The following is a 12392-nucleotide window of genomic DNA, read 5'->3' as shown; positions in this document are numbered from 1 at the left end:
AATATGTAACTGTTTGATTGGTTAATACTAGTGGTAACTAGTGTGATTGGTTTCATGTTAGGGAAACGTATGATCTAAATTAAACAAACTCTCGTAGCATACTTATTGGTTAGGGTTGGACTTTTCTAGTTTTTAATACAATTAGAAAATTAAATCATATGGTCATACCTAGAATTGTTTTTTGATTAGGGAAATAGTTAACGATCGTACCTTGATTATCAATAAAGTAAGAAAAAATTGGTTGTCAGAGTTTGTTGATGGCTATAACCAATCTATTAATGAGTAATTAATCTATTCTTACATCAATGATCAGTTGTGTGAATCATATATGAAATGTTGTATCTTTGATTAGAGTCATGTTTATTATTGAATTAATTCTTGTTTATTTTCATGAATTATTTATTAATTAGTTATTTTTGAATTTTCTAAAATCCCCCATAATTCTTACTAGAGAAGAAACAAATTTCTCGCCAATCCCTATGGAGATGATTCTACTTGTTGCTCTATACAAAATCTTATTTTCTCCGGTAAGACTTTTATTACCGTGTAGGGTCGACACCTGTCAAAGTGTTACTCCAAACCCCATCTCTCCCTTTTTATATAGTACAAATAAATATAAATGTCAATCATATAAAAGACTCAATTAATGTTTATTAAGAAGGGAATAAAATCGGGGAGAAGGAATTGGTTGGATGGCACTGATGGAGGGAGTGTAAATGAGAAGTTCTAGGTTCAAAACTTTCCACCTAATTGATCCCTAATTGCACACACATTGAATGTACCCTTAACACTAGTCTATACAATAAGCATCAATGTGTGATAAATAGTGTTATTTTTTAAAATTCCTAATCTATCCTTAATGACAAGGGTAAATTTGTCCCAGTATACTAAACAAACTTCCCCACAATTAGGAGAGAGTTATTTGTTGAGCTTATCCAATTTTTTACACTAACTCTCAACTCCCATGTAATTTGCTCAGCTTCCATCATATTTATATACAATTATCTACATTATAAAAAAAAATATAACCAATAAGAAAATATTATAAAGGGATAATTTTGATAAATATGCTTTTTATTAAATGCAGACACATTAGGGTTGCCTCAAGCACTAGTATATATAAAGAGAGAGTATTGGATTTGGTGTAAACTTTTTCTTCTGTCACTTTTTGAATTTTCAACTTTACCCTGATAATCACTATATTATATCTTTACTATCTAATTACATGTTGCCAACCAATATAATCACAACTAATTTTTACCCATACTCACCCACAAACATTGTAACCACCAAATTAATTAAAATTTGATTAAAAAAACTTTAAAAAGATCAAAGTTTTTTTGTGTTTATGAAAATTTTATATTAAATTCTTCTATATAAAAAGCAATTGTTTCTAAATTACACACTGATTGGGTATCCTTGTCACTAGTACATATAGAATACAGAGAACGTAGAATGTGCATATTCAATCCATTGTGATCTCCCTTTAACGTTAATTTTGGTCTAGATATAGAACTACTATTAAAAATGGAAATGAAATTATTGAAAAAGTCAATTCACACAGTTTTAGGAAACTCATTTAGGGTTACTCTTCACCAGAAAACGAATACGTTCTCATCTTTTCTTAGCCACAAACAATTGAAAAAGTCGCCTAAAATTGTGTAGACTTTAAATACTCCAAGTTGTACTAGGATTCAACTTTCCTTCTAAAAGAAACGTACGTATACGCGCAATTGTTCAATACAAGCTAATATAAAATACGGGCTTCAGTTGGTAAAGCTACTACCATCTTCGTTCTTTCAAGTCTTGGCTCTATTTTGTCCATCTTCTTCATTGATTTGTTACTCAAAATCAGCATTTTCTCATGGAAACCAGCCAACATTTGTTGGAGTTGGAGATGCCTGTTGGGTATAGATTTGTGCCCACTGATGAAGAGCTGGTCAAGTATTATCTGGCTAACAAAGTACTCTACAAACCTCTCCCGGTTAAGATCATCCGAGAAATTGATGCCCACGACCTCTATAGCAAACATCCCAAATGTTTAGGTACATCTCACTCTGTCATCTATATTCTTCTACATCTGGATTATATGTTAATTCTGTATGGATAGCGCTTGTAACATTAGTCTGGAAAGATTTGTAGGGTGCTTTTCAGATTTGTAGGGCTCTTTTATATAGTTGTTATGGAAGTTGCAAGAAGTTGCAAACATTTTGTTATTTTTAGATGGTAATGCTAGTTGTGTAACGTATTTAACAATAGTTTTGGTACATCAAGATTACACTTAGGTATAATGAGACTACACGATGATGGGTTATAGATTATACGTTATACGTTGTGATTCAAGAAAATTGCAAAAGATGGAAAGGATAAGAAACAACAGAATTGCAAATAACTCATGACTAGAATTGCAACAATCTAAACTTACGTTCTCCCTTCTAGTTCATTCTCCATCTTTATTCTAGTATACATATGGATTATACATCTATATTCTTCTACATATGGATTATATGTTAATTCTGTATGGATAGCGCTTGTAACATTAGTCTGGAAAGATTTGTAGGGTGCTTTTCAGATTTGTAGGGCTCTTTTATATAGTTGTTATGGAAGTTGCAAGAAGTTGCAAAAATTTTGTTATTTTTAGATGGTAATGCTAGTTGTGTAACATATTTAACAATAGTTTTGGTACATCAAGATTACACTTAGGTATAATGAGACTACACGATGATAGGTTATAGATTATACGTTATACGTTGTGATTCAAGAAAATTGCAAAAGATGGAAAGGATAAGAAACAACAGAATTGCAAATAACTCATGACTAGAATTGCAACAATCTAAACTTACGTTCTCCCTTCTAGTTCATTCTCCATCTGTATTCTAGTATACATCCCGTGATAATTCATTTATTTCCAGTTTCATCAATTTCCGCTTCAGGTCATTTATTTCTAGTTTGATCAATTCCTGGTTCATGACAACTCCTAGTTAAGTGGCATCTTCCAGTATACATCATGGTTGCAATTTTGTGATTTTGGAAATAAGACTAAAGATTCCACTGAAGTTTTTGTTTTTTCTGATGGAATGGTTTTTTTTTTGGTTATGTTTACAACTCATTGTGTTGAAATTTGTTTTGCAGTGGGAAATGGTACTTTTAATGATAATGAAAGGGAATGGCTTTTCTTCATATACAAAGATGAATATTTTCTTGGGAAAACAAGATCAACTCGGATGGTTGGAAATGGGATCGGTTTCTGGAGATTCATTGGAGAAGAAGAACCAATTCACAATTCAGAAGGAGATATATTTGCTTTCAAAATTTATTTGACTTATTTTTCAGGTTCTCCACCACATGCTAAGAAAACACATTGGAGAATGGAAGAATACAGATTGCAGACTGAAATTAATGGCAGAAATAAGCAAGAGGTAATTAATTAACGTGAGACTGGAATATTATTTTACAAGGCAGATTTTGGCATCATGTTTTCTTCCGTTTTTTAAGTCTAATTTTGTCTGCAACTTGTCAGTTTTTACCTATTTGACAAGAATTTCAAGATATAGAACTTTCTAGCATTGCTAAAATTAAAATCTACAAAAACATGAAGTTGCTGAATGTTTTTCTTCACCTTCCTTCTAAGAACTGAAACTATTTTCTTTAGGGCTGTTAATTGTCCTTCTGGTTTTTCTAGTTTTCTCTTCAATTTTATGCCCTACTCATTTTCCTGCTGATAGTAAGCTTGGTGTTTTTCGTCTTATACATTGTCATCTAACCTATATTCTCAGGTACAAGAATGTATACTGGCTAGAATTATACGTGGGAGAAATTACACTGATTCTATTTAGTTGTAGAAGAGTGATATATGGGGAATCACCCTTGTTCTTGTCATTGTCCAGTTCTCCTTATTCAGCACATTTTGAAGTTCTAATAATAGTGACTGTTCTGAACTTTGTAACAATATATTACTTCTACATTTTTGTAATAATAGTGATTCTCCTTTTTCTCCAATCTTGCCCTTTTTAATTTCCTTTTTTGTTTTCTAAACTTTGTAAATTTTGTTATGCTTTTGTAACAATAGATTGACTTTTGCGTAATTATATTAATAAGATTACTTATGAAAGAAGCTAAATTCACACTTCTGCATCCTAAATCCACACCCCCTAATATATTATTATTGAGATTTGAAACCCTTTAGCCGAAATATAGTTAAGATTCAAGAACCGGATGTTAAGTCTTTTCATTAGATAATGTTTAACTGTTCTTTTGGCAGGATGGAGTTTGAAACCCTTCCATGAGCCAGTTTCCAGTCATCAGATATTTGTTTGCTTGATTTTCATCCCATCTTTAAACAAACATTGGCATCCAATGGCTAGGTTACTCCCGCAGCCAATTTACAATGTTCTATGGGATACAGACTCATCCAACGACTAAGTGACTAACAGACTAAATTATTACTCTTATCCATGCTAAAAATTTAGTTTATTCAGAAAGATATCCAACTGTTCAGACTTTCAGAGTTTCTAATACAACAATTTACAGCTCAAAGAAAGTGGAAAATTTTCCTTGATCTCTCCTTGCTACATAAACCATATTGATAAAGTTGTACATCAAGTTCATCGGGACTTCAAGATTTACTGCTCCTCCCTTGATAGACTGTTTGTAAGTACTTCAGGACCTGTAAAACTGATGAAGTACTGAATATTGTAGACTTCTTTTTATGCCAGAAGTTCAAACTTTTCCTGCCGACTCATTAGAAGCTTCAATATCTTTTTCTTCTGAATCTGCAAACTTGAGGTAGTGTTCAATATGTTTAATAGTAGTATCAGAGCTGCCAGATCTTCTATGAAACCATCGTCGAGTTGTTTTAGGCTTTCCTTGACTAATTGCAATGGCAATGTCATTGGGAAAGAGGTTTCTAAGCACGAAAGCATGGATGATTGTTGTTACGAGCAGTGCAGTTACTGTGAGTGTTGCAGTAACACATAGTATCACAGTTAAACATTTTGTCACTACATTGGTTACCACATTTGAATACCTGATTGTGGCAATGGCAGCTCCAGTCATTGGAAAAGTGTACGCCCACCATGCCAAAGAAAACCTATATTAGACCAAAATAAAAAAATTGAATATCAGGAATCTATAAAAAGTAGGTTGGATACAGATCTCTGGAGTTAAAAATTACACATCTTACCGTACCTGAAGCCTCGGAAAAAGTTAATGCGAACAGCCTGTGAGGAGGAGAAGCAAATGATTAGATACCTATTCTTACCAATTGAATATGCTTAGATAAAGTTGCTCGCGAAACAACTTGATCATCCACTTTAACATGAACTAGCTAGCCTTGGCCAGTTTTCCAACCTCATTTTTTATCTAGAGGATAGTACTTTTTCTTCGACAACAATGCTCAGGAAGGTATTCGATTTCAAGGGTAGGGAAGTGGTTTCTTATCTTATAGATCCCCTCAGTCTTCAGACAACATTCATCTGAGTGTTAATGTTATAGCTAAAGCCAACCAAGCTCACCAAAGACCTTGTAAGTCCTATCCATGCATAAAATACTCAACAAAATTGAGAATGCAAAGCACATAGGTATGAGAAATCACATAATAGAAGGACTAACCAGCGAGAAATAGAGGAACATAGCAATGAAGTAAGCAATCCGTGATCCATAATCAAAGGATCCCTGAATGTTCGCCCACGCCATAGAAGCAACACTAGGTGCTGCAACAAACAAAAAGAATACTGGGTGAAGCTCCTTTGGAAGTGTCTCATTTGTTGGAAGTCTTTGGTAGAGAGTGACAAATAAGACCATGTAATGAGCCAATCCAATAGCAAAGAAGAAAATAGGCCCTTCTTTTAGCCCCATGGATGCGCCAAGCAATGCCCCAACAAAATTTCCAACAACTGAGAGATGATTTGAAGGATTGGCCACCTTTGAAAGCCTCCTCTTTCCTCCTGACATCCATTGTCCATAAATTTTTAGCTCAAGACAAAAGATTGGAAACATAAGAATGTACCATAGAGCTGCATGGAGCTTTTCAGAAATTGATGGTGGAACTCCTAGAGCTAAAAAAAGGAGTGCTATCCATGGAGCAAAGAAGAAATTGATACGGATCGGGTGATAGTATTCTCGCCGAACTGCTTCAAAGTAGAAAATCACTTTCAGAAAGTAAATGGAAGAGACGATTACAACAAGAGCAACCGATATGCACCACAAAGCTAGGTTTACATCCGGGCTTATGTGCAGAAATTTTGTGGAAGTAGACGTTGCAAGGGCTTTCCACATAATGGCTTGGCTGCTAACACCAAGACAGATACCAAATGAAGAGATTGGGTAGCGAAGAAGAAAGGGCCACTGCTTATCTTCAGGAAGAATTATCTCCTCAGATGGCTGTACAGCAGAAAGTCAATGTTGCAAATCTCAGTGATGAATACACAACCATCTCACTACACCTAGACATATACCAAAAATAAAAGAAGAACAGAATTTTGCAAAGATACATACCCGTAGTGTATCAAGTTCAGGCCCCTGCAAGGCATCAAAGTACCGGTCCACAGGTAAAGTCTCCACTTCTATATTCTCTTGTGGATTGGAATCATGTGTATCCTCCCTGTTCTTTCCACGTAAATTGGATATTTGCCTCTCAAGCTTCCCAGACCAAGTTTTGAAAGTGTCAAATCTTTTATCCTTTAGTCCGTTAATTGCAGGATTCCTGAGGGGACCTTCTGGATGACTTGGAAATTTGCCATTTGCGACAACCTGATGAGATGTTGAACCTGTTGGCATTGGCTGAGAATGAAACTTAGTGATTTTTAGTTCTGCAGCACCACCATAATTGGTTGTAGCAGCAGAATTTGAAGCATCATTGCTGAAAATTATTTCATTACTATCATTGAAGAGTACTTTTTTCGCATTTGAGGAATGATTTCCCGCAGGAGTAGATGGCATGCTAATAGAAACAGAATGCAGTCTTTGAGTCTGAGAAAGATCACTCTGACCATCTGCAGCTGCTGCCACAGTTCCCTAAGAAAATTAACATAACATATAACTTCAGAAACAATTAGTAGAGTGCAACCCAATGACAAGAGTGTCAGGAGCTTGCCGTCTTGCAAATTAAACAACAACAGAGAACTTTCCACATCGAAATAGTTGATGCAATGCTGCAACTAAGAGTATCCCAGCAGCAGAAATCCCCTTCATGTCAGAGATGGGGAAAATGAAAAGAGAACCAGGTTAAGGTCCCATTGGTTAAAAAAGGACGCTGGAGCCAAGTCTATCATAATCAGTGACATTTACTTAGCACGAAGCTTCTAAGAAGGGCCTTATTATGATCATGGTTAGTTACTTAAGAGCATGCCTTTGCCTCAAGCCACTTACTATCTCATTCTTTGGCTCCTTTAGCCTTTAAATTAATCCTGAAGACCACGTTATACACCAAGAGGCCCTCGACGAGTAAAAGATAATTTTAATATGCAACATCTACTATGTCAGTCACCCAGTATATCCCTTTAACATAGCTAACATACATTATCGACATGCAATACAGGTCAACTAAAAGCAATTATAGGAGTCTGACAATGGGCCACTAATATTGATGGCTCCTTGAAGCAACTTAGGCCTTGACTTCCAAAAAGTCTCAACCAAAAAATGCTTCTATAAATCAGGGAAGAGTCGAAACATATACAAGATAAATAGTATTGCAGACACCAAGAACCATTTGATTGTCAAAAACTAAAATGCTAATTCTCATGACTATTCAAGATGTTAACATAATATTATTGCTGAACAGGGTAAAATCATTAGTTTTCTATTGACTCACCATGCTTAAGGGGCTTAAACAATGAGAACACATGGCAGCTGGTTGATAATTCAGTTCATTCTTCCCCTTAATGTTATCAAATCCAGCCACTTTATTTGCAGCAATATGTTCAATCAGTGAAGGAAGTCTTTCTGAAGAATCTCTCTCTGTGAGGTTAATTCCTTCGCTCTTATCCATGTCAAAGAAGCAGCACCTATATGGTAAATAATCAGATCAGGCAGCTCTTAACGTAAGGAAGCAGAAAGTTACAATGACATGATCTGCATTATGAATTTTTCCCATATATTGGCCTTTGGGGAGAACCAGAGATGGGTGCCTATTTACTAGAGTAAGGGAGCTGCCTGCCATATTTCCTGAGATTTAACTATTGTTATACTCCTAACTTCTAGTAGAAGCCTTGAAATTAAGTGGCAGTCCCTTCAACGTTGTATACTGCGAAGCTGAAGTTGGACATAAATACCCAATTTCCTTAAAACATCAGAAAGAACGTTGAATTACAGAGATATGCAGCAAAGAAAAAAAAGATATCTATTGTCTGGCACAAGTATATCAAAGAAACAATCGCTTGGTAGTCAACAAATAAGAAAGATAAAGTTGTATACAATATATTCGCTTCTGCCACTTTAGGACAAGAGCACAGGGGCTGGCACCAAATTTTTTCCTTTTTTATGCCACAGAATACGGAGGAGATGAAGGCAAAGGACGAGAGAGAAGTACAAGTTTCCTAAAAGATGGTACAGATGGCTGTCATTCAAGACTTGACAAGTAATGCTTGGTCAAATCAATTTTTAGGACATTAGCCATTTTTCGGCCAAATCAAAATCAATGTGGATAACTATTGCACTTGTTCGGCAAAACCTTAGATAAACTTGGGCTACGGCTTCATCAGTAGATCGGGTGGTCCAAAATCTACTACATTAAAGAAGTTGATCCTAAAAAATCCACAACCCTTTCCTCTTTCAATCCAAAAAATGTCAAGGGGAAAACAACTACAAAATTCTTAGGATTATTAGAAACGCACTAGTTAAATTCATCATTCACATAATCATGAAATTCTTTCATCGCATGGTGAGCTGTAAACTTGGGAGTGGGACGGGATTAGTGCCAAGAAGTCTTGATGCTAAAGCTCAAAATAAATAAACTGTTGGCCTGCTGCTCGGGATCCATCCATGTGATGAGGAAACAACAAACAATCAAGATGACAATGTTTTTTATGTGCTAATTAGAAGCTTCTTTCCACTTGTGGACATTACCGCATCATCTGCCTGGACCTGTTCGTGAAATACAGCAGTAGGTGCCGATTTTGGAAAAAGGGAGCGGAAAAGGAGCGACCGTCGATATGGGGAGTGGGGGAGAAGGAGGTGATAAGGAAGTGTTGATAATGGTGGTGGTGGAAACCGATTACTGAGGTCTTGAGGATTGCGGAGTGGAGCCAATAAATGTAAAGGATAAGACTGATCTGCTGTTGAGGGAGCATTTTGAACTAAAAAATTAACTTCAGTGATGTGGCATATTTTCCACCTCTCGGTCTACATGTAAATCTGGGTCTACCCAAGTTTTTGTCCTAAACTTTTCCTTGTGGTTTCTGAGTCAATTTCACTGCGAAGGACTAATCTGAAGCCATCATGCTTAAATCAACTGTCTCGTATTTCCCAGGTCTATTTCTGCCATAACTTCAGAGAAGCAAATAGATTTGCAGATGCATTGGCCAAGCAAGGAGGAAACTGCAGCAACCAATCCCAGTCTTTTGATTCATGCCCTGATTTTGTATTCCCCCATCTTTTTGGATGATTTCAGGGGAGTTGCACTTCCCAGGATGACTGTATTAAACTAAGTACTTGAACCTACTGTCTTTTACTTTTATTTCAATGCATCTGAATTTACCCAAAAAGAAAAAAAAAAAACTGTCTCGGATTTCCTGGATATGAAGAGTTCAGATATATATGGACTAAATGTAAACAAAAATCTGCGCTTAAGCCGTAGCTTGCCAAAGAAGAAGAAGAAGATGTATCCTAAAAGTGCAATACAGCATCAAACAGCAAAATTTTCGTCATAATGTTAACAAAATGCAAACTCAAAGTCTAACCTTCAGATATGCACTTTTGAAAAATGACAACTAAGTAGAAAAACTCTTGACCTTCAATGTGGAAAGCAGTCAACCCACCAAAAAGCTCTAGCAATAAACGCAGCGAAGGTCTAAATCCACCCAAAGCTGGTAAAGTAGCTCTTTTTCCTGTAGTAGTAGCTGTGGAGGAAAATCCCAAGCAGACTTATTATTCTGGGAAACAAATCTTGGTCTGCAGAAGGGGAACTGGAACATGTTTTTCAGCCACCGAAAGCAGTATAAAGAGGATCAAGCATGCAAGGTTCTTCAAAAGAAAAAAGTACGTGATTGTAACATATGCTTAAGAGCTACAGCTGTTTTCTATGATGACATATCTTTTACCAAGCTCGGGAGCCATCAAATTTAGGGATAATTTTAGAAACCTCCCCTAAGGTTTCTAATAGTTTCATTTGGTACCTTCAAACTTTGAAAAATCTCACTTGGCTCTCCTACTTTAAACTTGTTTATAACATTTGAAACACCTTTTAAAATATAATATTAAAAACTCATTTTGAAAGAGAGAATACTATTTCATTCCAAATTTGCCCTTTTCTAGCGATTTCTTAATTATCATAATACACTAAATTCATCTCTTAATTTTTGGTTAATTGATCGATATAGTTTTTTAATGAAAATTTAAAAGTTGATAATAAGATTGGAAAAACTCTTTAATAGTTTTTGTGTCATTAGTTCAAACAGGAAATGTTAGATAAAAAAAGAAAGGAATGTTAAATAACTTAAAATTACGATGGACTTACAATAATCAAATAACTTGCAATAATTTACAACCATGAGAATACCTTTTTGCATGAGATTAAAAACAATACAAACAAGTTTATGTATAATTTTTAGCATGTTGTATCATTTTACTTTCAAGCCATCTATTTGGAAAAAAATTGGAAAACTCAAAAATATGTAAAAGATTTATAAGAATTATTAAATTAACTCAAAACACTTTACAGTAAAGAAAATATTATCTTTGTAACTTACAAAAAACATTCATACTTTTTGTTTTTGTTTTTCATTTGTTATTAATATACTCAACATTTTGGTAATAAAAAGTAAGACAACAATAGGGAAAATTTAGAATGAGGTTATATTTACTCTCTCAAAATGAATTTTTTAATATTATATTTTAAAATTGGTTATAAATGATAAAAAAAATCCAAAATAAGGGAAGCAAGTGAGATTTTTTTAAAATTGGTTATAAATGATAAAAAAAATCCAAAATAAGGGAAGCAAGTGAGATTTTTTTAAGTTTGAGAAATATTAAAAAATTCATTTTGAGAGAGTAAATATAACCTCATTCTAAATTTTCCCTATTGTTGTCTTACTTTTTATTACCAAAATGTTGAGTATATTAATAACAAATGAAAAACAAAAACAAAAAGTATGAATGTTTTTTGTAAGTTACAAAGATAATATTTTCTTTACTGTAAAGTGTTTTGAGTTAATTTAATAATTCTTATAAATCTTTTACATATTTTTGAGTTTTCCAATTTTTTTCCAAATAGATGGCTTGAAAGTAAAATGATACAACATGCTAAAAATTATACATAAACTTGTTTGTATTGTTTTTAATCTCATGCAAAAAGGTATTCTCATGGTTGTAAATTATTGCAAGTTATTTGATTATTGTAAGTCCATCGTAATTTTAAGTTATTTAACATTCCTTTCTTTTTTTATCTAACATTTCCTGTTTGAACTAATGACACAAAAACTATTAAAGAGTTTTTTCAATCTTATTATCAACTTTTAAATTTTCATTAAAAAACTATATCGATCAATTAACCAAAAATTAAGAATTTTGGGAGGGTCAAGTGAAGCTGTCCAAAACCTCAAGGGAGGTTTTCCGAAATTATCCCTTAAATTTAACTATTAAATGGGTTGGTGAGAAAAGCAGCTACTGGCTGGAATTTTTAGTCGTTGCCATTAGCTTTGTTCAGTTTGTACACTTACACTTCAAGTCAAATAAGTTGGTTTGACAATCAATAGCAGACAACTAATAAGCACGACAACATATCTGGACGGTATTTTATTACGGATAATGAGGACAAATCTCATATGAGAATCCAGATCCCCCCCCAAACCTTGTTTGGATTGTGATTTTTTTAAAAAAAAAAATTTTTATGTCTTTTTAAATAATTTTTTAATTATTATTTTATCTTTTGTATATAAAATTGTTATAACATTTTTTTTATAAAATTTCTAAAAATAACAATCAAAATAGGGTAATTGCAACTAAAAAAAAAAAAGAGAGCTAAAACGTCCCTCAAAATGCCGATATTTCATTGAAAATCAGATGAAAAACTCTTGTGTTTCGGTTGAGATGGAATTTTGTCATTCAAACAAAAAGACACATATGATTGAACTCTTTCACACACTAAAGTTAAATTCCAAGTTAATCGCCTAATCAAAGCTATAAATTGCACTTCAAATCTGGCAGAAAGTGAGTATTGAGGAATCATTGCATGTGTT

General features: G+C 34.0%; 2 protein-coding genes across 23 annotated transcripts; one reads left to right on the top strand and one right to left on the bottom strand.

Moving 5' to 3' along the window:
- The first annotated feature begins 1816 nt into the window (after positions 1–1816).
- Positions 1817–3936, top strand: LOC113739188 (protein SOMBRERO-like). The gene is made up of 3 exons (XM_072045073.1): positions 1817–2045; positions 3133–3419; positions 3777–3936. Exons 1-3 carry the CDS (start codon positions 1865–1867, stop codon positions 3834–3836), a joined length of 528 nt encoding a protein of 175 aa, XP_071901174.1. The 5' UTR covers positions 1817–1864; the 3' UTR covers positions 3837–3936.
- Positions 3937–4455: 519 nt separating this feature from the next.
- Positions 4456–10203, bottom strand: LOC113738478 (S-type anion channel SLAH3-like). Of its 22 annotated transcripts, none has more exons than XM_027265704.2 (8): positions 9064–9871; positions 7811–8003; positions 6496–7014; positions 5800–6381; positions 5611–5711; positions 5183–5219; positions 5027–5089; positions 4456–4779 (listed from the first exon to the last, which is right to left on the bottom strand). In XM_027265704.2, the coding sequence occupies exons 1-8, from the start codon at positions 9285–9287 to the stop codon at positions 4720–4722; spliced, it is 1779 nt and encodes a 592-aa protein (XP_027121505.1). In that variant the 5' UTR covers positions 9288–9871; the 3' UTR covers positions 4456–4719. The 22 variants fall into 22 exon arrangements, with proteins under 22 accessions (XP_027121505.1, XP_027121502.1, XP_027121510.1 ...); XM_027265701.2 differs by having other exon boundaries at positions 4456–4772; positions 9064–9870; XM_027265709.2 differs by having other exon boundaries at positions 5188–5219; positions 9064–9870.
- Between the last annotated feature and the right edge of the window lie 2189 nt (positions 10204–12392).

The sequence above is a fragment of the Coffea arabica genome, chromosome 4c (assembly GCF_036785885.1).
Source record: "Coffea arabica cultivar ET-39 chromosome 4c, Coffea Arabica ET-39 HiFi, whole genome shotgun sequence".
Taxonomy (NCBI): Eukaryota; Viridiplantae; Streptophyta; class Magnoliopsida; order Gentianales; family Rubiaceae; genus Coffea; species Coffea arabica.
Note: the sequence above shows the minus strand (reverse complement) of the source record. Positions and strands in the feature narration are given on the sequence as shown.

Excerpts from the sequence above, each read along its gene's own strand:
- LOC113738478 (XM_027265688.2), bottom strand. The coding sequence starts at position 9,287 with ATGCTCCCTCAACAGCAGATCAGTCTTATCCTTTACATTTATTGGCTC. Across the intron at positions 7,015-7,810 it reads GTTTAAGCCCCTTAAGCATG|GGAACTGTGGCAGCAGCTGC; the intron begins GTGAGTCAATAG and ends TAATTTTCTTAG. Across the intron at positions 6,382-6,495 it reads CTGAACTTGATACACTACGG|CCATCTGAGGAGATAATTCT; the intron begins GTATGTATCTTT and ends TCTGCTGTACAG.
- LOC113739188 (XM_072045073.1), top strand. The coding sequence starts at position 1,865 with ATGGAAACCAGCCAACATTTGTTGGAGTTGGAGATGCCTGTTGGGTAT. Across the intron at positions 2,046-3,132 it reads CAAACATCCCAAATGTTTAG|TGGGAAATGGTACTTTTAAT; the intron begins GTACATCTCACT and ends TTTGTTTTGCAG. Across the intron at positions 3,420-3,776 it reads ATGGCAGAAATAAGCAAGAG|GTACAAGAATGTATACTGGC; the intron begins GTAATTAATTAA and ends CTATATTCTCAG.